A 21,816-nucleotide genomic window follows, 5' to 3' on the forward strand; every position below is an offset into this window, starting at 1 on the left:
TCAGAAAGCCTATTCCCAAGACACGTGGGCACAATGTTGAATCCTCTTCAGTGCTACCAGCAATCGGATACTCAAGAGACGATTCCTTGCGTGAGGTCAGTCTAGTTGCGAAGACGTCGGCGAGGCCGGCAATTTCACCCGTCATGAACTGAATGGAGTCGCCCGCATGTGAAGACTGGGCGCGCGCCTCGGCGCTGTTGACTTGCCTGGAGTTGTTCGCGCACCAGTCGTAAAGATTTGACGTCCGCAAATGGTCGTCTGGCAGGGTCCACGAAAGGGGTTCCGAACTATTCTCTGTGCTGTACGTAGTGGGTGCGTCGTGATCGACCAAAGGCCTGGCGTGCGACTCGGAAGGACCTCTGGAACTGGACGCGTCTTGGGGCCTAGGCTGCCCTTGACGATGCTTTACACCTTTGAGGTTTTGAGCACGCAGCCTTGGTTGGCACTGCGTCGCAAGCGTCCTAGGGCTGAGCTCGCGTTCTCGATTCCAGCTTTGAGGTTTGACGATGCGTATTGATTGACTGGACGGCGGGTGTTGGGCAATGAAACGCTTCCAAATTCACGATGCGCCTGGCGTCTGAGAAGAGCCGCGCTTGAAGGAACCGATGATTAGTCGGGACTCGGGGAGTCGGAACAATGGGAAGGAAGAATCGGTTGCAGTGAAAATTGACCTATCTGAAAAGGCGCATGCAGGGCAAGGATCGAAGTATCTGACAGCGTCCAAGTCCGACTGAAGCGGGCGAGGGGCAGGCGAGGTTGAAGTCGCTGGCGGTTGGTGAGAATGCAAGCATGCGGGGTGTCCGTCAGACTCCGACTTCTATCGATACAATAAGGTACCTAACAACCACTCCACGTCCATGTCCCTGGCCCGTTTGTGTCTGCTGTCTGCCCTTTTCCGTCTCCAACTACGGTCACTAATGCACGTCTGACAATGCGTGCGCGAATGGGCTGGTAGCCAAGTACGTGTGTTGACGGGTGCCTAAGCAAGATTCTGCCACTCTGAATGGTACAGACTTGGCGATCAGCCCTGTGGCCTTGCTATCGTAAAAGTACCTTCGGATAGCTTACGCATCCTATCGGTCTGTCCAGGCAATGACATCAAGCACGGATTGGAAAAAAGAATTGGACGAGGTATGACGACGGCTGGGTCGCATGTATTCAAGCTCCTCTCCTCGTCAAGGGCCACCTCCCTGCTCCTCTCTCAAATCGCTGATGGACAGTTAAAGCGACCCCAATTACAAATATAGTTCCGAACCGCCCTCTCGTCCACTTCCTGCAAGGGGGTTGGTGTAGTGTAGTATATAAATGCCGTAAAGATTGGAAGAAACATATGTGCCACTTTGGACTCCCGTATCCAAATTCCGATGGACCACCGTCTGACATAGGAAATCTTTGTTGCTGGTAAAACGCCAAAGCTGGCCGTGCGAATGGGAGGAGGTCAAGAACGCTCACTTTTCCCGGTCTATCAAAAGGGTATTGCTCGCTGAGGCCTGATGAACCACGAGTTGGGGGGAAATGGACAAAAGATATAACAGGGCACAAAAGCTCCGCTTCGTGAGCCTTGCCGGGTATTTTGAATGTATCTGATGGGCGCTGAATCGAACGCATAGAGGGGGTAGTAGAAATGGCGGGCGAAACAATCGTCGAGTGACTGTTTGTCGTCCGCGTGAAAGGTGAAAGAGTGACGTGCGTGACCATGTGAAAGACAAAACACCAAAACACCGTGATCATGCAAGAAATGTACAACTTGGAGCGCACCGTGGCGCGTCCACACTGTGATACAGACCTAGAACCGGCTCCCAGCAGCCCAGATGCTGGCCGAGGCAGAGGCTGCCCACTCGCTCTCCTCGTAAGGCGGTGTCGGCCACTTGCTCTGGCCAGCGGCGGGCTTCTTGCCGAGATCTAGAGGTTTTGGTCGTAGCGCCTCGTTGCCGTCTGCAAATAGAATTTGAGTTCCGCCGGCGGACGGCGATGGCGTAGGATATGGGTTGCTGAGCCCCAAGTTACTGGCGGACTGCCGAAGAGGCTGGCTGTTCTCGCCGCTGTTCATGTGCTTCATGGCAGTGTGCGTGGAGGTCAGGACCTCATCGAGCAACTCGTCTTCCTCCGCCGGGGCCTCGTACTGCTGAACGCCTTGAGCAGCCTGTGCTCGTCGTGTCCGGCTTGAAATGGGTCCTCCATTGCGGGCAGCACCCAGAAGGTTGTCGACAGAGCGGTGCTGTTGCTGGGGCAGTGAATGGTGACGCTTGAGCCCGCCACTAGGTCCTGCCTGGTGCATCGGGGGGACAGAAGTCTGCGCCTGCTGTGTATCGAGGTTGTTCTGCACATTGCGTAGCTTCTTGTCCAAGGACTCGTACATGGCCCCCTGCTGTTCCAATGTGATTGAGGACCGGTTGCTGCCAGCCCAGGGCGCACAGCCAGCCACAGCCTCAACATCCTCGTACTGAGGCGAAGATGGGGTCTGATGACGACCCGAAAGCCGCCGGGCTCGCTTGCGAAGGTGGGAAAAGAATCCTTCCTTCTGTCCGCTTGGGGGCGACGCAAGGCCAGAATTGCCGTTCAAGGCACGCTCGGCTTGTTGGCGATGAATCTCAGCGTAATGATTGGTGCTAGAGTTCACTGAAAGCTGACGGCCGATCTTTTTCGACTTCTCCTGGCCAGCAGCTGCTTCAGCTGCGCGGAGGTTGGCGCGGGCGTTTACTTCAGCTGAAAGGGGCGAAATGGGGCGGATGGACGGCAGAATTGGCATCGGAGCCATATTGGATACCCCGTTCGTCCATGTGCTCCGTTTACCGGCTCCAGTACGCTGGATACCGGCTGAGATCTCGGTCTGTGTAGTCGATTGGAGAGCTGCAGGGCGAACTGCTGCGCTCTCTTTCGAATGGGCTTGGTTGGCGACAAGCTCGGGTTGCTCGGACCTCCCAATGAGGGACTTGCGGAACCAGGAAGGTTTCGATGATGGGACAACCGGGGTAGGAGTAGAGCCACGGGAAACAAGGTCAGACTGCTTGCGGCCGAGAACACGCGAGGCGGACGACTTGGGCCTCAGCGGGTCCACAGCATCGGCAAAGTATTCGTGGGCGAGAGCCTGTGTCGAGGTGGGACGATTCTTGGGGTCCCAGAGCAAGCACCAGGTGACAAAGTGTGCCAGCTCGCGCGGCCATTGAGGAGCTTGCAGAATAGTCTCCATTGAATGGGGTGCCATCTTTGGGAACGAGAAGCCCAGCTTGCCCGCCAACCTTGTGCCTTCACGCCAGTCACCACCGCCAACTCGACTGCCGGACTTGCTGTACCAGTTGCCGGGGCTGCCCATTATCTCGCAGACCCTCCAGACCTGGTCAACTTCGTTACCGCCAGGGAACAGTGGCTTCAGCGTTGCAACCTCGACTGCCATGGCGCCAACAGCCCAAATGTCGACAGGCGCGGAATACTCTCCCGCTCGGAGGAGCACTTCGGGAGCACGATACCATCGGGTTGATACGTAAGTTGTGTAAGGAAGCTTTGAATGAGTTTCGCGGGCCAGACCGAAATCGGCAAGTTTGACTGTATATGTCGGCGGTGTGGATGGTGGTGTGACGAGGGCAGAGTAGCGTCGGAAAGCAGTCGATGGTTCGTTGTGCGCTGAGGTCGAGACGAGGATGTTTTCGGGTTTGATGTCGCGGTGGAAAAAGTGGTGGGCGTGGATGTGCTCCAACCCTTGCATGATCTGGAAGAGAATGCTCTTGACGCTGGCGTTGTCCAAGCACTTGTGGTCGCGGGCCTTCATCAGTTGATAGAGGTTGCCTTCCATGTACTCCATGGCGATATGGAGCTTTTTCGTGTACGGGTCGAGAAAGATGTCAAGAGCTGGTACGAGGTGCGGGTTCGCGGGAAGCGTCCGCAAGAAGACGACTTCGCGAAGCTCTAGGCATTGCGAAAATGAGCCGAATGTCTTTTTCATGGATTTGATAGCAACCTAGATAAAAGCGTTAGGATCGACCAAGCATGGAAGTCGTCGGGAATTAAACTCAAGGCACTCACCACTGTGCCGCGGCGGGCGACATTCGCTCCCGCGGTTCGAACTCGCGCCAAAACGACACTACCAAAGCTACCGTCGCCAATCTCCTTGAGGACTTCGAACCGGTCCTCGAGTGCGATATTGTTACCGTGGGATGACCCACGGTTTGATGAGTCGCCGGCGACTGTCATTGTGGAGTCTTGTGCTGATAGAGACGCGTCGGGTTTTGTGTTACAGTCCAGTGCCCGAGGGATTGAGCCAGCAGTCAAACTCGGTGGAGCGAATCGAGACAAAGCGCGACCGCGAGTAGAAAACCCACAATCAGCGTAGATTGTATAGCAGGGCGATGCTCTTCAGAAGAGCGCGAGAATGTGTTAACGGAGCATCCAGGTCGAACAGTGTGCGCGTATTCGGGTAGGTGCTTCTACACCAGGCGGGACAATCCAAATCCTAGCAGAGTTCGCTGAGTAGGTAGTTGATAGGTCAGGCGCTCTGTGATTCAAGATAATAATGACAGCAAGCGTTCAGGTCGGGATGGATGTGTCGTGTGTAAGTGTATCCAGTGTATTTTCAGGATGGGGGATAATGAAGGAATGAATGACTGGAGGTGAGTGGGCGGTGGGCTTGTGGTGAAGAAGAAAGCTGGAAAAGGAGAATGGAGTGAGCGGACAGGCGAGGGACCTGAATCAGACGGATGGAGCTGCCCAGTGATTAGTACTTTGGTAAGGTACGAAGGACAGTGGTAAAGGGGGGCGGGCCGGGCTGTCTGACAGGTACCTCCCGCTCGCCGCTCGGTCCCTGGGACTGGGTGGCTCTTTCCAAAGTTACCCAGCCTGAGCGGACCCGTGTGGGGCTCCAGCAATTCAGTCACGTCCGTAGTCTGTTAGGTGGCGGGGGCCACGGGCTCTCGTACAACCACAGCTGGCAATGACTGGAGGCCAGCGCTGGCCCATTGATGATGAATACATACAGTGAGGACTGGATGCATCATGTTCTGAGTTTCTTCTTCTTGGAAGCAGAGTTTGAGAAGATGCGGTACTGCGAGAAAAGCATCGATGCGCAAGGTGTGCACTGCCGTGCTATGCAAGCCCAACTGGGCTATTTTGTTCACTAACAGCTGCCCACACACAAGTACTACGTATTAGCGTCCCAAACGCTCTTCCAATCGGTTGATATCCATAATGTTATTAGTGAGAATGAAAAAATTAAAAAATTAATTAGTCGCTGTCCACTCCGTAACAATCTTTGTGTCTGAGCTTTAGCTAAATCTTCATCATTCTGCACCAACAAAGTTCCATCTCTCCCATTGCAATGGCATCCACTGTCTCTGCAAGTCCCCGCAGCCAGTCATTCCCGGCGGTGAAATGAGTCTCGCGACAAGCCCCCAAGGGTCGCCTGACGGGGGCGCAAATGGGCCCTAATTCACGGGCCTCCCGTCCTCCGCGCAGTACTTGGGACCCCTTCAAGGGGCGAACCAATTTTACTCGTGGACAGGGATGCATGGGAGAGTCAAATTGCCCAATTTGCCTACTGCGAGTGGGGCCAGCAAAAGGAAGTCAAGGAACAAGAAGAATTGAAGCGGGACCAAGAGCTGGGATAACGCAGGTACCGACCCCAATCAGCGCAAGCTCTGTTTCTTTAGCCTTTTCGGGCGAGGAATTAGTCTGCTTGCTGCAATACGATAAGTAATACTGGTCATCGTGCAGAGGATTTAGCCGCATTACCTTTGATGGGCAAAATGGCATAGCATATCACGCCGAACCCCAAGCGTTAACATCAACAGCTCGGAAAAACTTGTGCGACTGTCGACCGAGTGACGGTGACGGATGAATCCCACCATGATATCCGAACTTCAGACTCTTCTGATGCCAGGCTGCCAGCTCACGCCACAGAGCCAAGGCTTGCCAGGGTCGGATAGTCTCCCATTTGACGGGACCAATTCCCCGTGATGGTCTAAGCCTGATCAAGCCGGAGGAGCCGACAGCAATCAATCAACTTCTTCGACAGCGTAAGTGTTTGTGGGGATCATTTGGAAGTCACTTCGCAATCTTTTACCTTGCAAGCTGGTCGCAACGGCAACAGGCACGAGCACGAACTCCTGGGGCCACAGAAACACCCCGCCAGCGAGCAACTCCTTTCAGCGCCCAACGAGGGCGAGAAAAAGACCTGGGTTTAATTGAAGAGGGGGGAGGGAGAGCCGAGGCTGGCTTTCGTAGCTCACAACAAATGTCTCGCGATCGCCTCGGGAGTGAAGAAGCTTACTAAGGCTGTAGGGAACGCGTCAGGGTCACCTGTGCTGGGGACAGCCTGGGGTCAAGCAGGTAACGTACCGCCTGCGTAGGTACGTACAGGTCGCGAGAATTCGCCACTTTGTGCTCGCTCCCTGATGATCACATTCGCGCCGTGCCGCGCATTGACGTAGCTACTATCACATTCAAGGCACACGCGTCGCGCGTCCTTTTGCTCCTGTAACAAGTTTACATGTACTGATCAGCCACGCAGCCACCCACAGGCCGACAGCCAGTCAGACGGTTCGGAGGAATGCAGAGCCAACGAAGCCCAGCCTTTCTGGCTTGAGATCACATGACATTTATTTGTCCATGGGGCGTGGCCAGAAACTGACTGATGAGTCTGCGCACAAGCAGCACATGCATTTCGCGACTCGCGGTCCCTTGTGGTAGGCTGACAGCCTAAGTACCTATTCCTCGCGTTCTTCTGCTAAAAAGAAAAAAAAGCAACACGAACGGTCCTGAAGGCTTACCGCACATCATCTGCAAGGGTGCCGAGCTGCATTGACAGGCAGGGTCATGCACGGGATCGAGCTCACGGGCGCGGTCGACCGCCAGATGGTTGAAACATGACGCCCTGGTCATGGTTGGACGCTGCCCGCCATCAGGGGCCTTTCAGGGCTTTACTGAAAATCCAAAGGGTCCAGCACAGACTCCAGAACACAAACACATATCATCCTGGAGTTGATATCAGCCGCGCTTTGGCGCTCGATAGTCGCGGGCGCTTTTAGGTGCCTCTGAAGGCAACGGACCGCGCCGCAGCCGCCCCCACCCGTGAAGTAGAAGTAGGCATGCGTAAGGTTGGCTGTTGGCGTACATCTGGGTGAATACTGCACAATAGTGCAGGAATAGCAACAGAGCGGTTGTCTCAAATAATAGATTGAACACCATGGTTGCTTGGTTTCCTGCTCGAGTTAAACAATAAACAGCGCAGCGCTTGAACTTGCGTGGGCGACGATGCCCATGAAAGAGCGGTGAACCGCTTACCCGGTACCGGCGTTCTTATCACGAATCACACTACAGATGTCTTGCTTGTGATGTCCGCTCTAGACAAAGTATTCATAAGTTGAAGCACGGCTCAAACCTTCTCATATGATTACGGAGGTGGGGCTAGAGGTTAAGCATGTGTCAATGAGCATCGTTGTCATCCATCAGTCATACGCAGGAGCATAAATATTTATCAATGTCCTTCCAAAGTTAGAGCAAACGATTTGACTCTGGTGCACCCAAATCTGCAGTAACTTAAGATTCAGCACTTGGGCATTGGAATTATTAGCGAAACTAATCACTGATTTGCATCATGTGATGTGTTAAGCGTGCATCTCATGAAAAACGACAAACCCAGAGAGCTGGCAGCATGCAAGTAGAGATTGGGCATCATGGCATGAATGCCCAACAGGACGGCTCAACGGAGCATCCCAAGGCATATGATACATGACTGCTGTGCGGGGAAACCATTGATTAATGACCAGGCATGTCATTTTTTTTCCAAGACCGCATACAGCGAATCGGCTCGGTCCCTTAAGATCTTCAAACAAGTGTAAAGGATCTTTACAACTTGGCTCCACCGAGTGACCCGGACGAACGCTGCAAAACTGGTATGACCGTGATCACCGGCTAGAAGATGCCATTTATCAGCACTATCAAGTAGGGGGAGGATTGCAGTCGCGGAGTGGGAGATAAACGATTGCCATCGCACGATAATTGTGAACTGCTGCGGGTTGTCTGAATACCCTCTCAAATGAGTAAACAATAGCAGTGATAAGGATCCTGCTCCATGGCAAGCAACGGATAGATTTGCCGAATGTCTAACTCCAAAGCGCCTTGAACATATGAAGAACCGTCTGATCATTGCGTCAAGATCAGCGTGCGAGCGTGACCGCTGCCTGATCTAAACCAAGGCAGCAGGCTAAACACGCAACATCGGTCAATGAGGAAGTTACGGCGTTTGCTGTTGCCTTGAGGATAGCCATATAAGGTACTGGTGTATCTGTACCTCCCACGGCATCTTCTCTCTTCACATTCGACCTACAGGCAGCCCCCTCCCCCCTTCTTTCACATCACTCAACACAGACATTTTCCCGAAAGCCTCTGCCGCCGGTCCTCACTATGCCTGACGAGATACGATGTGACCAGTGCGGTCTTGTACAGCCCTATGATCAGTTTTCCAAGCAGCAGCGCAAGATGGACGACCCAGTCAGTTCGACTTCCGGGATTTTTTTGATAGGAACTACTGACACTGCCAGTGCTGCAAGCGATGCGTCGCTTGGACCGAAATACAGGAGCCCGAAATCCCTTCTTGCCCTTTGGCTACGGGTCATGTCTCCTAGGAGGAGGAAACTGGCCTAGCCTGGGGTGGAAGCGAGACAGTTTGGAACGAGCCGAGCCTGGCGCCTCTGGTACGTATCACCACAATCATACTTCTTAAGAGTGCGACTAACGGAAGATAGGCTTCGGTGACCAACCGCAGCAGTGTCGGCGCAGAAGATCGCGGCAGGGACCCCGAGGAGGAGCGTGATGACCGAGTGTCCAAAGCAGGCATCCGGAACTACGCAGGTAGCACCCCGAGCGTGAGCAGCGCACCCGCTCGCAAGCTGCCTCCGCACTTACAGCACCGCGTGAAAAGCCCCAACACCCCCTCAACCGCTGGCTCGGTCGCGAGCTCGGAAGCCGGGGGCGCGACAACGAGCACTGGCACGGGTCAGCAGCGCTTACCACCGCACCTTCGTAGCACGGCGGCGAGAAGTATCTCGACGGCGACGACTGTGAGAAAAGAGAAGGAGAATATTAAGAACTGGAACAGTCAGACGTACAACGCCTACGGCCCGAATGGCGAAAGCCAACAGCGTGTACGCCAGCCGTCGACAGTCGCTTCAGCCTCTATGTCTGACTACACCCCGTCCATGAACTCGAACGAAAGCAGTGGACGCCCAGGTCAAGCCGCCTCGGCTGGTACACGGATGGGCAAGCCGCAAGGCGACACGCAGGCTAGCGGCGCCGAAGACAAGCCTGGCAGAAAGTGGGCGAAGCCGGCAAAGGCACCTCGTGGCTACTGAGGTTAAACTGAAAGGTTGGAACCGCTTGAGCGTTTATCAGCCCCAGAGAGCAACGGAAGCAGTAAGAAAGCTCAAGAGGGAAGCGAAGAAGAACCTCTCCATTCTTTGTATTTCGTGTGGATGTCAGCAAAATCACCTGTACGATCTGATTGAGCAATGGTCGTGCTCAGAACGAAGAGGATGATGCAGAGATAATAGCCAAATTCGAACCTATGAGTTCCTACTCACTTGCTCCTGACGCCTGTGGACCAGCTCCTTGCCATTGCCACCGAATTTACCTCCTCTGAGCTCCATCGACTTGTGTATCCACAAAAGATAGCCAAACCATGCTGTTGTTGAATGACGTGCAAGTGGTCGAGGTGCTCTTTGCAACAGGCAAAAATATGTCCGAGAGCCGTGGTATATGTTTACACACTCTCCTTGTTCTTTGTATGCCCAGTGGAACATTGACGTTGCTGCCGCTCGCCCATTGACTCACTTATATGACAGCCTCATCCCTGGGGCCGGGTTCCGCGTTCACCACCGCCTGGGCATCGCCCACCTGTCTCCGCTCCGTAATTTCCCGGTCTTTGAGTCGTTTGCGTAAGATGAAGGGGATCGAGGATGTCCCGGCGGTGTATAATTCCTATTGTAGGGGTTCCGACGACGAGGAGAGTCGGTTGAGGTGGAGGTACACATCCGTTCCGTAGCTAGTTGTTGTTAGCCGTTGCCCACGATCAATAATTGTTTGACACAAACTTACCCCTCCATGCTGATCAATTTCAGATCACCGCCAAAGTACCGCGCGTACAGACGCGATATGGGTAGACCGTAGCCGAAGCCAGCCATGGGTGCCTTGAAGTCGCTCTTGTCAAAGTCAGGGTCTAGGCTGGGCGTGCGGTCGACGGTGGTGTACATGTAGGTCCAAACGAGGGGGATCGCGCTGCGAGGGATGCCGCCACCCTCGTCCGAGATTTTGATTGTAATGTCTTCTTTCCCCTCGGCGACAATGACCTTTGTGACAGGGAACTCCTGCTTGTCCTCGCCGTGTGCCTCGACCACAGCGCGAAGCGAGTTCTTGAGCGTCTCAAAGAGCATGTGCGACAGGTGCCCCGGGACGTACATAAAGTTGAGATCCGGGTTGCAGACGAGCTGGACGCGGGGGGCCTCAAACAGGCCGTAGTGGTCTTCGCACACAAAACGCGCATTCTCAATGGCCTCCTGGGCGAGGTCCTGCACATTTGTCTTTGTGCAGATGACTCCGACGTAGCTCGGGTCGCGATGCCGACTCTGGTCCGTCAGGGCAATGTGCTGGCCGATGAGCATGCGTATGCCGATACGGGACATGTAGAAGCGGTCGAGGAAGGACTGTATGGACTCGTTGATTTGCATGCGCTGCCGTTGTCGTTTGTACTCAAGGATGCCCTGGGCCATTGTGGTTACTACGCCGTCGTGCCTCCTCTTGATGCCGTGGAGGGTTTGTGCGAAGCGCTGGTTGTATAGCTGTAGCTCGGGAGGCCATTCGGAGGTGTCATCCACCATGGCAAAGTACCGTCTCGACAGCGACTTGGTCTTGTTGGCGCCCTGGCCGTTGGCACTGGCGTGGAGACCTCCCCAGCCCGAAGAGTCGCCCTCACCAAGGGACGGATTCGGAGTGGCTTCGGAGAGTTTGAGGGTATTGCGTCCGTAGTGTTTGGCTGGCTTTGTGAGGCGCGATCGGACGTCCGCTGGCAGGTTGGGCCGCGGCAGCTGTGTGATTTCTTCAAAGGACTGCGCATACCAGTCCTTGACCTTGTTGACCGAAGGCATCTCATTGAGGCCATCGGGGAGGTCGTCGAGCTCCTGGACTCGGTGCGCCAGTCGGATGGGAAGCTCCTCGGCAAGGAACTGTGAGGCACGGAAGAGGGTACCCGTGGATGGTCTCTCGCCGAATTGGACCATCTGTCGGAGGCTGACGCCCGTGGCTGGGAATCTGGCATAGTGCCTGATGGTATCCATCAGGCGCTCTGAAGCCTTCCACGACATGGTGGCTGGCTGGCTGGCTGGCTCGTTGGTGACTGGTCTTCGAGATGGGAATACCCGAAACTACCCGTACGGCAAGGTCTATGATCTCGTCATTGGAGCACCGAGGGCGTACTCGTCTTCTAAATGAAATGCGTGCACAGGTGTCCGAGCGCGCAGGTAAGTCGCAAAAGTACAATGGTACTAGATGTGAGTGTTGTGAGCATGTGTGTCGCGTGCACTCTTGTGGGAGTTGTTTGGAGTCGAGTTCGGCCCCACGGCAGCAGCAGCGCTTGGAAAGCCGAGGCAGTCCACGGACGAATACGGCTTGGACTGGACAAATCAAGGAACCCAAGGCGTCGTTGGCGAGAACAAAAAGCGACTCGGAGCAGAGGAAGCAATCGAGATCAGTGACGCAAGGCAATTGGAGAAAAGGGGACGGCGGACACTGGCACAGAAAGGCGAGGATTTGAAGGTCGAGAGGAATGAGTCGTCCACGATGGGCCGGGACCGGGGAGGACAGGACAGGACAGGACAGGACAGGACAGGACAGGACTGGGCTGGACTGGAGAGCATGACGCTGCGGGCAAGCGGGGGTCACCTGGGAGGCATTCTACAAGGTGCCTCCATCCGTTTAGCTGGTCTCGGCCAGCACGTTTGGTGCGCTTTTCCCCGGCATGAATAGTCCATGTCGATCTGCCCTGGGCTTTGACCTTGTCCAGCGTCATCCATCCGTAGCATTGGGATGTGAGGGGATCCAGTTTGCCTTGACCGACGGCTTAAGCTGGCGCGCTACGTTAGATAGATCAACAACCAGTACCTCGAGAAGAGGGGTTTCCAGCCCTTATAGTACCCAAGATAGCTGGGTAAAGATTCTCTTGGTAATCTATTCCCCTCACTTGTTTTCTAGATGCTTGAAGAATGCTTGGATTCACCTTGTTGCTCGACCCATGCTGCTAACGTACCCCAACTCAGTCACCTTGGCCGTCCAGTCGTGGATGAGAGCAGACAGTACGTATCCGCAAACAGCAAAGACCAGCCCCGACTGACGGACGGCATCAACGGCTGCAGCACATCGTCGACTGAGCGCATCCTCCGGTCTTTTGGCATTGCAAACCGTCTTTGCGCATGATGAGGAGGTTCATATGTTAGGCAATAAATGACTCGAGCGCAACTGAAGGTTTCTCCAACTGGACCGATCCCCACAATCACGTGTCAATCCCGACGCTGGGGAGATCATTGCTATCACATTGGTAGTGAGAAAGTGCAGACGCTGGGGCCGACGCTGATAGGATTCTTACTATGCGCATCAAAACCTAAATGCGTGTCTGCCGCAATGTCAAAATACTCTTTTTGCTTTGTTGCGACGAATTTCAGCAAGCAATCCTTCGACCCAAGTTCAGCTCCTTGTTAGCACTCTACCTCATGGTGTGGTGAAAGAATAGAGCAGGCGCTTGTCTGCTGTTTTGGGCACAGACATGTGTAGCTTAATTCTGCGGCTACGGGTAGCGCCAGCCGCTGTACCTATAATTCCTCAGCCACGTTCTTGTTGGTGTTTGTCGGTGAAGTGACGGGAACATCACGTCCATCCATCTCTTCCAGGTTCAGGCTCCGCACAGCACCACTCGCACCCGCGCATTATTGCCCTCCTCGTCGCCTGGTGCGCTGTGCTTCTCCTGTGGTCTGTACTCTGTTTCCTGCTGTGCTCTCTTATCGCAAAGCTAGCGCAGCAAATGTGGCGCCGTCAGGTCACCGATGTCTTGCCATGGATGACCGCCAATCCGACCATGATCCTCCACGGCACTCGAGGCAAAACTCCCTCCATGAGCAGCGCATGGCGAGGCGAAAAACGGCGACGAGTCACAGCTCCGACAGGAGCAGCAATGAGTCAAGGAATCATCATAATGGACTGCCCGCCACGCCGCCGCCTCGTCTCATGTCGACCCCCAGCGCTGGCTCGTCATCCGCCGGGGCGTCTTGTGGTGTGATGAGTTCCCTACAGCGGGAGCTGTCTCTCTCTAGCTCACATGACCAGCATGACGGCGTGTCGAGGTCTTCCAGCCGTTTAGCCTTGGCTCGACGGTTGAGCCACCTCGCACAGCAGCTCACCAGCGATGGCGTGATTGACGAGCACGCCTTGACAAGTCAGCTGGGTCAGATGGAAAAGGCCGTTGCGCAGTCGCCGCCCCGGAGTAGATTCTCCTCGCCGCATCACCGCCGACCAGGTAGCCTTGAGTCGGAACGTGCCGTGGTACGGAGCCACAGCGATCTTGGTGGCTCGCTGGCGAGCTCACCCGACTCGTCATTGTACCGTTCACGGTTCTCCAATCTGTCGGCATCCCTCATGATGAGAGAATCAGAGCCTGCGCTCGAGCCCGAAGTGACCCAGGAAGTACAGAAACCGGGTTTAACACCACGGCAGCTGAATAAGATCATCTCCGAGGCTACAAAGCTCAATGAAGAGCTCGCCACTGTGGTTGGTAACCTCAAAGCACGGCAGGAAGAGTCAAATGTACAGTTGGCCTCATATTTGTTGCTTTTCGTTGTTGACTCGTTGTGCGACAGCATATTCACGATCTCTTGATCGAGCGCGCCGAACGTGCTGCTCAACGTATCATGTTCCTACAAGACCGCATATCATACCTGTAAGACCGAACTTCTTGCCGTCATTTGACACCACACTCTCCGTTGCAGACACCTGACACGCAAACAGCGAGGGGGAGCTCCGAGATAACGACGACGAGATACAACACCTGCGCATCTGCCTCAAAGCAGTCGAGGTACAGTTGCCGCCAAACCCCGATCCAGATATCCAGCGCTGCATCGCTTCTTTCAAGAAGGAATACCAGACCTTGCGGAAGAAGCGACTCAACCGCAGCATGGAGCAAGGCTATCACAATGGCCACGGCTTAGGAGACGTGACGCCATCACTCACAAGATGAGATGTTTTACGATACCCATGTGTATGACTGGCCGGAGTAACGAATTCTCTTATACTTCTTTCTCCTTCGTTATGTTCATTTCACGCACGCCATGTGACCTTTCTGCTTTGTTCTTTCGGACGATACCACGAGCCTTGGACTGGGGAGATGGGGATGCAATGGCAGACTTTTGACACAGAAGCAATGGATCTGGCGTCAGCAGCTCCTATTCGTGGAATTGGACCAATTCATAATACACTACTCTCTCGATGAAAGGTCCTCGCGACTGAGTCACAAATATTATCTGTACTACACATCCATGGCACAATGGTTCCATACAGCAAGAAGGGATGGTATGCTGTATGCTAGACCCAAACCACAAAAACAATTTGTCAGGAAAACTAGCGCTCGAAATATAAACAAACAGAAGTGTCCCCCGCAGTCCATCATACTTTGTATAGCAAATCCAGGAAGCCATTCGCGAGATCCACCACCACACTCTTGTTCGGCAAGGATCCAGCTACACCATAGAGAGCTGCCGAGTCGCCCACGGCCTTGCCCTTGGCTCCCTTGCCCTCCACGATGCGAACGCGCTCCTTCTCGCGCTCCGTCTCCACCACAGACTCAAGGTCGGACACAAGTCTCTCCCAGACCTTGGCAATGGGCAGCGTCACAGCCACATGGATGGCGGGAGGGTTCTGCAGAGCATTGAGGTGCCATCCCTTGCCGCTCATACCGTCGGCAATGTCGTAGATGTCGAGGTTCTTGGCTGTAAAGGCTACAACCGACACCAGCGGCTTACCAATAATCTCAAGCTCACCACCCAAGATCGGCGTCTCGCGGATCGAATCGGTGATTTTCTTGGTCGTTCCAACAATCTTCACACACGCATCCACGTAGCCGGACTCGCCGACCGACATGAGACTGGCCCAACAGCCCGCGATCAGGGCGCCAGGGCGGGAACCGGCGATACCTGGTGACGCGTAGACGCCACCAGACCAGTCAGGCGAGACAAAGTACTGGTATTTCCGCAACTCAGACGTGCGATAGAGCACGGTGGAATTGCCTTTGGGCGCGAAGCCATACTTGTGCGTATCACAGCTGATGCTCGTGACACCCTTGAGGCGGAAATCAAACAGCTGCGTCTCGAAGCCGGCCTTGTCGAGGAAGGGCACGAGGAACGAGCCCAAACAGCAGTCGACGTGGAGGCAGAGCTTCTTGCGCAGTGCGAGCTTTGACAGGGCAGCAATGCCGTCGATGATGCCGTGGGGGAAGTTGGGCGCCGACCCCACGAGCATGATGGTGTTGCTGTTGATGAGCCTCGATACGGCGCGAACATCGACCTGGTAGCTGGGCGCAGGGCACGCCACGAGGTGGATCTTGATGCCAAAGTACTGGCCGGCCTTGCGGAACGCGGTGTGCCCCGTCTCGGGGAGGATCATCTCGGGCTCGGTGATGCCGCGTTCGACGTACCCACGCTGCCTCGCGGACAGACAGGCCATGAGGATACTCTCCGAGCCACCTGCGGTCGACACGCCGGCCGCACCTGGTGGCGCGTTGAACAGGTTGAGCACCATGCTCACGATCTCGGCCTCCATCTTGCGCACGCCGGGGAACACATCAGGGTGAATGGGGTTCGCGACCGTGAACTTGCCAAACGCCTCCGTCTGAAGCTGCATCAGTTTCTCCTCGCCATGGTACACGGCGCCGGAGACGAAGCCATCCTCCCATCGCGTATGGTCCATGTCAGCGAGCTGCTTGAGCTCGGCCCGGACAGCTTCCTCGGCCATGCCCTCCTTGGGCAGCACGAGGTGGCGCGTCATGTCGGTCGTGATGAGTTTGTCGGCCACCTTGGAGAGCGACTCGCGCACTTGTTTCTGCACCTGGCTACGCACGCCAGGTGCGCGGAGGAAGTAGCCGTATGCGATGCGACGAATGTCGTGGTACAGCTCGAGGAGAGCGCCGATGATACCGCGTCCCTTGAGCTTCCACCAGGTACGGCGCGTCCATCGTAGGACGAAGAAGAAGAAGACAATGTTTCGAATGCTGCGCCTGGTCAGAAGCCATACATAGCAGAGGAACAGACACCAAATGAGACTCACAGGTCGAGGTTAATCATTCCTAGCGACAGTGACGACATCTTGGGCTTCCTCTTCTTGACGGAGTCAAGACTACCCCGAAGACTGATAGGCATCCTCGAAGAACCCGGCATGTTGGGCAACTGTTCAAGCGGTACCGGTATGGGTTGTGGAATATATGCCTGGTAGAGGTTCGAGCTCGTTACATGATGAGGTGGACGTCTAGAAGAAAGCTGGGAGTGGGGAGAGGCTTGTGGCCTTGTACCACTTCCTAGCCAGGCACTATCAGGTCATCACATGCGCCAATGCCGGCTAGCCGAGGGTTGCGATTTGATAACAGGGGTTTAGACGCATGGCGATACGTACAAGAAAGTGCTGCGATTGTATCAACTCATCATTACCAACGACGCAGATGCCACTCGCGGTGCGCGCAACGTCGGAACCCGCGGGCCCCGGCATCGGGGCGCGCGCGCAACACGGACGGCTGCAGAGCACGTCCAACATCAATCTCGTCGCGACTCGCCGCAGGTTTCCGCGGGGACCTCATTCCAGGTCTCTGGATAAGGGGACTTTTGATCATCTGGTGGGCAATTCAAAGGCTGGGCCACAATGGGTCGTCTACATCTGGACTATCAACTCCCGAAACCGCTGCCAATACCACTGAGACTCTCGCTCGCAGCTGCTTTCACCCGTGACGGTACATCCCTTCAGCATGACTACGAAATCGCCCTCTCGGTAGCCCTCACCCAGGTTCGTGTGAGCGTACGACGCCATTGTCCGCTGGGGGACCAGCGCAAGCTTGGACAACACCGTTGGGTGCCATTGCACAATGTGCTCCTGCGATCGTGTTAATCAAAGAGTGCTTGCTGGAAGCCGACTGCCATTGAACTTACCAGTGCATGCCTCTCTGCCTTCTGGAAGTTATACGACATGTACAATGGATCCATCCACGTCTCTGTTAGAAATCGCGCCCAGTCGCCCGTCTTCAGCAATACACTATCTGCGACTAGTCCGTCGTTGTCTTGGCTGACAATCATGGCGGCCTCTTGGCCCTTGAGACGCTGAAAAGTCTTGATGATGCTGTCCGGCGGTACGACCGAGTGGTCCCTGATCATCAAGCTTTCGAGGACGCGAGGATCGGCAACGACCTCTTCCACCGTTCGCGAGGGCTCCATGATGAAAGCATTCTGGTCGAGGTGCCAGATGTAGTTCGCATCCGGGTATTTCGTCAACGCATGTCGCATAGCCATCACCTTGGCCCAGGATTGCTGGTAGCCTTTCGTATCGTAGTCCTGGGCTTCCACAATGAACGTCTCGTAGCCTTTTCCCCGTCAGCCCATAAACCCAACTGTAGAGCGCGGATCATACCATGCTTCTCTGCGTACTGCCTACGGTTCTCTTGCACGGACCTCAAGTACGATGCGCTGTAGCTCTTGGGGTCGATGACCGTCACAATCACGATGGAAGGCTCCCCTGTGGGAACATGCTCCTGGTAGACCTCCTGTCGACTCCGGCCGGAGAGTAGCCAAAAAATTCCTAGTATCGCTACAAGTATCAAGCTTATCGTTCGAAGTCGCGCTTTTCGCAATAAAGGGAATCTCGTCGATCGTGGCCGAAACGGTGGGGGATCCGAGCTCTTTCGAGGGGGGTAGGCAAAATGCATTGTGTGAGACGCACCCGACGGCGTCGACTTGCGACAGCTCGCCTTTCGAAGTTTCTTTCAACACAGTATTCAGAAATCGACGCCGATGTCGCGGGATGGTTTCGCAGCAGGAGGGCTGCCCTCGGAAGGCGGCTATCAGCGTAGCGTGGACGACAACGCCCAATGCCAGTACTGCGTAACTAAAGAGCAACAATATGATCGGCTCTGACAGGGAATGTCAAGGGACAGAGTCAAAGGAAGAGCGTGACAAGTCAATACGAATTCGTTCGTCCATGTTGCGTCAGGAAGCTTTTATGCGACAGCCCACGCAGGACGGTCGCGGTCGTAATGAGATTGGAGGTTCCGGGTTCCACTTTTCAAATCCTAGGGCTCATGTAGCATGAATGATGAATGACTTGCGCCAGTGCATCAGCACGGTAGTACCCTTCGTCAAAATTGGCACTTCGGGCACACAATGGCAAATGGCACGGATCAAATCGCGAATGCATTGATGGTACATAGCGCTATGAAAATGTGTCAAGCCCTGAAAGAGGTCATCCGCTCACCGCTCTGTACAGGTGTACCTAGTGGACGACTGCTGTCTACGGACGGAAAACGACCAAGGTCGTCTGTCACGTTGACGGACTTTGACATCTCCCAATCCTGCTATCGGACAAGAGATCAAAACGACCCGAGTCCAAGCATGAAAGGAGCCTTGATCTCTGCACACAGACACGTCGTCTCGATACGGGAGAGCAAGCTCAAGACAACTTAAAGGTATGCAGGGCGCCCAACGGAGCGCACGTAGTTGGATCCAAGTTCACCGAGCCCTCTGCTTCACTCATCTTTCTCGTGTTCATCTGCTTCATCATCGTCTGCATCGTCGTCGTTTACGTCCATGACTCGGTCGCTGACATTCTTCAACAAGCGCTCGCTCAGGGCTCCGACGAACCGCCACGTTGCCATCAGGAAGGTGACAGCCCCGATGAGGATAAATAACCAGCTCAAGTTTTCCGCCCGGGCTCGACCTGTGCCTTGTCGTCGGCCGCCCATCAGACCGCCACCGCGGTAGTAGAACCACTGCCAGGGCGACATGGCAAACATGCTCTTGACGAGACCGACCAACCCGAGAGAGAAGAACCCCTTGGCAAAGTGCTCTGTCCAAGTCTGTGGCGCCTCGGCGAAGGGCTGGTTCAGGCCCTCAATGTCGGTCAACACACTTGCAACACCGTCAGTCAAGGTACCCAGAGGGTCAAACCACAAGTCGAAGAGCGGATCGGCAATGTACCCCAGCACAAATAGACCAGTGATCAAAACAGCGATGGTCAGTGCAATCCGGGTGGACTTGTTACTTAGGGTGGTTGCCCAACTGAGCCGGGACATTCGATATGTGAATTTGCAAGTCGGGCACTGCCAAAAATTCCGCGCCGTACCTGGATTGGCTAATCGCCACGCGTTGAGGCAGCCTTCGTGGACATACTTCTGCGAGCCTTTGCACTTGCATGGCGAGAGCAGACGTCCGAGTTCGGGATCGTCGGATTGATAGACGGGCTTTGCTGAACCGGAAGATATTCCCAACGTGGTGAAGGTTTCAGGGAACTGTGGGTGCTCGGTTTCGAGACATATACGGCAGGACCGCGGACCATAACGTTGACGATGGGACCTCGCACGTGTGCCCGTAGAATGAGGTTGGTCGGCTGGTTGTTCCGGTCTCGAGCTTTGATGGCTTGTGGAGGCATCATTCAGGCCATCTTGTGCTGTAGACCAGTCCCAAGTTGGCTGGGTGTCCATATCGGAAGGCTCGAGTCTTGCCAGAGCGTGGAGGGATGTATATGTAGCCTGCGTGAGAGGAAGTAAGAGTTTGTGCCGCGCGGCCTCAGCGAACGCGGCGTGAGGACATGTCAAAGCCTAGAGAGCAATGTGAGGGAATGCGAAAGAGGAGACACAGTTAGAGGTCGGTCGTTGTGTGCATGCATGCAGGTCGTGTCAACAGAACATCATGGAGCCGATCAGAACAGACAAGCCACCTGTTTTAGGCAGTTGCTCAATTTGCTGTTTGGGAAGAAGTTGCCGGGCTATTCCACAGAACGATTTGCTGCCCGCCAATCACCAGCTGTTCCGGCACCTCATGTAAGCAGCGGAGGCAGCAGTGAATGACATCAGGGGCCGGATAAACCTCGCTTCCGGCCCAGCTCTCGTGCCTGGTGTCCCGCAGTCTGTCGCTGTTGCGGTCCAGAGACGCGGCAGCTCACTGCCTGTTGCTACTGGCGGGTTGGAGAGCTTCACCTGCGTTGGGCAAATACCAAAGCTGCATCTTGACCTCACCACGCCCAGCCTTTGCGACCGCGACACCTCCTCACAGATACCTATTCCTCACTGATCATGGCGGACCGTTATTCTTTCTCTCTGACCACTTTCTCCCCAAGGTATGAGCTCCCACAGAACTACCCAGCTCATGACCGCATCCTTGCTAACATGACAATCACAGTGGGAAGCTGGTGCAGATTGGTAAGGGCATCCCATTCCCGGGATAGCGAGCCTCTCTCGACGACACATGCTAATTTCACTACAGAATATGCGCTCAATGCTGTCAACCAAGGCATCACTGCCCTTGGCATCAAGGGTTCGTCCCACGCACGACCCCTCCATACCCGCCATTACTGACCACGGTCCTAGCTACCAACGGCATCGTCCTTGCTACTGAGAAGAAGTCGTCTTCGCCCCTCGCAGACCAGAGCTCTCTTTCGAAAATCAGCAACATAACACCCGACATCGGCATGGTGTATTCTGGCATGGGTCCCGATTACCGAGTATTAGTCGACAAGGCACGTAAGGTGTCTCACACGGGCTACAAGCGAATCTACAACGAATACCCCCCGACTCGCATATTGGTGCAGGATGTCGCTCGCGTCATGCAAGAGGCTACCCAGTCTGCTGGTGTCCGCCCTTATGGTGTCAGCTTGCTCGTTGCCGGATGGGACGAGGGCATCGAGCCTGATGTAGAGGCAGAGGTTGAAGACAAGATGGATACCGAGGGGGAGAAGAAGAAGACCACAAAGACGGGTGGTATTCACAAGGGCGGGCCCATGCTGTACCAAGTAGACCCATCTGGCAGCTACTATCCGTGGAAGGCGACGGCTATCGGAAAGAGTGCGACAAAGGCCAAGACTTTCTTGGAAAAGCGGTACTCAGAGGAGCTCGAGCTGGAGGACGCCATTCACATCGCCTTGTTGACGCTTAAAGACAACATTGAGGGCGAGATGAACGGAGACTCGATTGAGATTGGTAGGTTCGATTCTGATAAGTGGTCGTGAACCAAGGCTAATCAGGAGAAAGGCATTGTCGGCGCACCTGCGGATCATCTGCTTGGAGTGGCTGGAGTAGAAGGAGCCCAGGGCCCGCGGTTCCGAAAGCTAACACCTCAGGAAATTGAGGATTACTTGACGAGTCTATGATACGTTTGACGACACAGCGCATTGGGAAATACATGGCAATGTAAAATAGAAAGAGTTGCAGTGGCTCAATAGAGCGTGGATTGCAATCACTCTACGGATTGGTCGTTCCCTCTTCGGCTAGGAGAAATGATGATCGAGCGCCAGCAAAAACGCCAGCTACGCGCTCACTCTGATGAAGAGAAATAACCAGCTTTGTCCACGACGACACATGGTCTGTGGCAGCTCGTCCCAGCCCGAGTTGGCCATTGCAGTTGCCACCCAGAACAAACACCTCGCCCTCGGTCGACAGAGCTATGGCATGGCACTCTCCAACCGCGATATCTTGAATGTCCACATCACCGTCCACTTCCACATAGTTGGGAACCCCATTGAGAGAAGTGATGGGAAGTTGTTGACGGT

At 54.9% G+C, this 21,816-nt stretch overlaps 8 protein-coding genes across 8 annotated transcripts; 3 read left to right on the forward strand and 5 right to left on the reverse strand.

Annotated features, from left to right (window-relative positions):
• Window positions 1–1,786: 1,786 nt before the first annotated feature.
• Window positions 1,787–4,188, reverse strand: J7T54_001460 (Sporulation protein kinase-like protein; the record flags this gene model as incomplete). The annotated part of the gene is made up of 2 exons (XM_051506340.1): window positions 1,787–3,955; window positions 4,021–4,188. The coding sequence occupies 2 exons, from the start codon at window positions 4,186–4,188 to the stop codon at window positions 1,787–1,789; spliced, it is 2,337 nt and encodes a 778-aa protein (XP_051362354.1).
• A 4,206-nt stretch (window positions 4,189–8,394) lies between these two features.
• Window positions 8,395–9,341, forward strand: J7T54_001461 (uncharacterized protein; the record flags this gene model as incomplete). The annotated part of the gene is made up of 3 exons (XM_051506341.1): window positions 8,395–8,481; window positions 8,616–8,684; window positions 8,736–9,341. The coding sequence occupies 3 exons, from the start codon at window positions 8,395–8,397 to the stop codon at window positions 9,339–9,341; spliced, it is 762 nt and encodes a 253-aa protein (XP_051362355.1).
• Window positions 9,342–9,966: 625 nt separating this feature from the next.
• On the reverse strand, window positions 9,967–11,345 carry J7T54_001462 (Pyruvate dehydrogenase-like protein; the record flags this gene model as incomplete). Its single annotated transcript, XM_051506343.1, has 2 exons — window positions 9,967–10,030; window positions 10,084–11,345. 2 exons carry the CDS (start codon window positions 11,343–11,345, stop codon window positions 9,967–9,969), a joined length of 1,326 nt encoding a protein of 441 aa, XP_051362356.1.
• Window positions 11,346–13,086: 1,741 nt separating this feature from the next.
• On the forward strand, window positions 13,087–14,263 carry J7T54_001463 (uncharacterized protein; the record flags this gene model as incomplete). Its single annotated transcript, XM_051506344.1, has 2 exons — window positions 13,087–13,838; window positions 14,035–14,263. 2 exons carry the CDS (start codon window positions 13,087–13,089, stop codon window positions 14,261–14,263), a joined length of 981 nt encoding a protein of 326 aa, XP_051362357.1.
• Window positions 14,264–14,688: 425 nt separating this feature from the next.
• J7T54_001464 (Sphingosine-1-phosphate lyase-like protein) lies at window positions 14,689–16,454 on the reverse strand (the record flags this gene model as incomplete). Its single annotated transcript, XM_051506345.1, has 2 exons — window positions 14,689–16,288; window positions 16,345–16,454. The coding sequence occupies 2 exons, from the start codon at window positions 16,452–16,454 to the stop codon at window positions 14,689–14,691; spliced, it is 1,710 nt and encodes a 569-aa protein (XP_051362358.1).
• A 484-nt stretch (window positions 16,455–16,938) lies between these two features.
• Window positions 16,939–17,805, reverse strand: J7T54_001465 (uncharacterized protein; the record flags this gene model as incomplete). The annotated part of the gene is made up of 4 exons (XM_051506346.1): window positions 16,939–17,157; window positions 17,214–17,641; window positions 17,689–17,708; window positions 17,780–17,805. The coding sequence occupies 4 exons, from the start codon at window positions 17,803–17,805 to the stop codon at window positions 16,939–16,941; spliced, it is 693 nt and encodes a 230-aa protein (XP_051362359.1).
• A 994-nt stretch (window positions 17,806–18,799) lies between these two features.
• J7T54_001466 (E3 ubiquitin-protein ligase MARCH4-like protein) lies at window positions 18,800–19,345 on the reverse strand (the record flags this gene model as incomplete). Its single annotated transcript, XM_051506347.1, has 1 exon — window positions 18,800–19,345. The coding sequence occupies one exon, from the start codon at window positions 19,343–19,345 to the stop codon at window positions 18,800–18,802; it is 546 nt and encodes a 181-aa protein (XP_051362360.1).
• A 999-nt stretch (window positions 19,346–20,344) lies between these two features.
• Window positions 20,345–21,276, forward strand: J7T54_001467 (proteasome subunit alpha type-like protein; the record flags this gene model as incomplete). The annotated part of the gene is made up of 4 exons (XM_051506348.1): window positions 20,345–20,388; window positions 20,451–20,470; window positions 20,535–20,585; window positions 20,639–21,276. 4 exons carry the CDS (start codon window positions 20,345–20,347, stop codon window positions 21,274–21,276), a joined length of 753 nt encoding a protein of 250 aa, XP_051362361.1.
• Window positions 21,277–21,816: the final 540 nt, after the last annotated feature.

Source organism: Emericellopsis cladophorae, assembly GCF_022114955.1.
Source record: "Emericellopsis cladophorae strain MUM 19.33 chromosome Unknown NODE_21_length_315015_cov_118_186755, whole genome shotgun sequence".
Lineage (NCBI taxonomy): Eukaryota > Fungi > Ascomycota > Sordariomycetes > Hypocreales > Bionectriaceae > Emericellopsis > Emericellopsis cladophorae.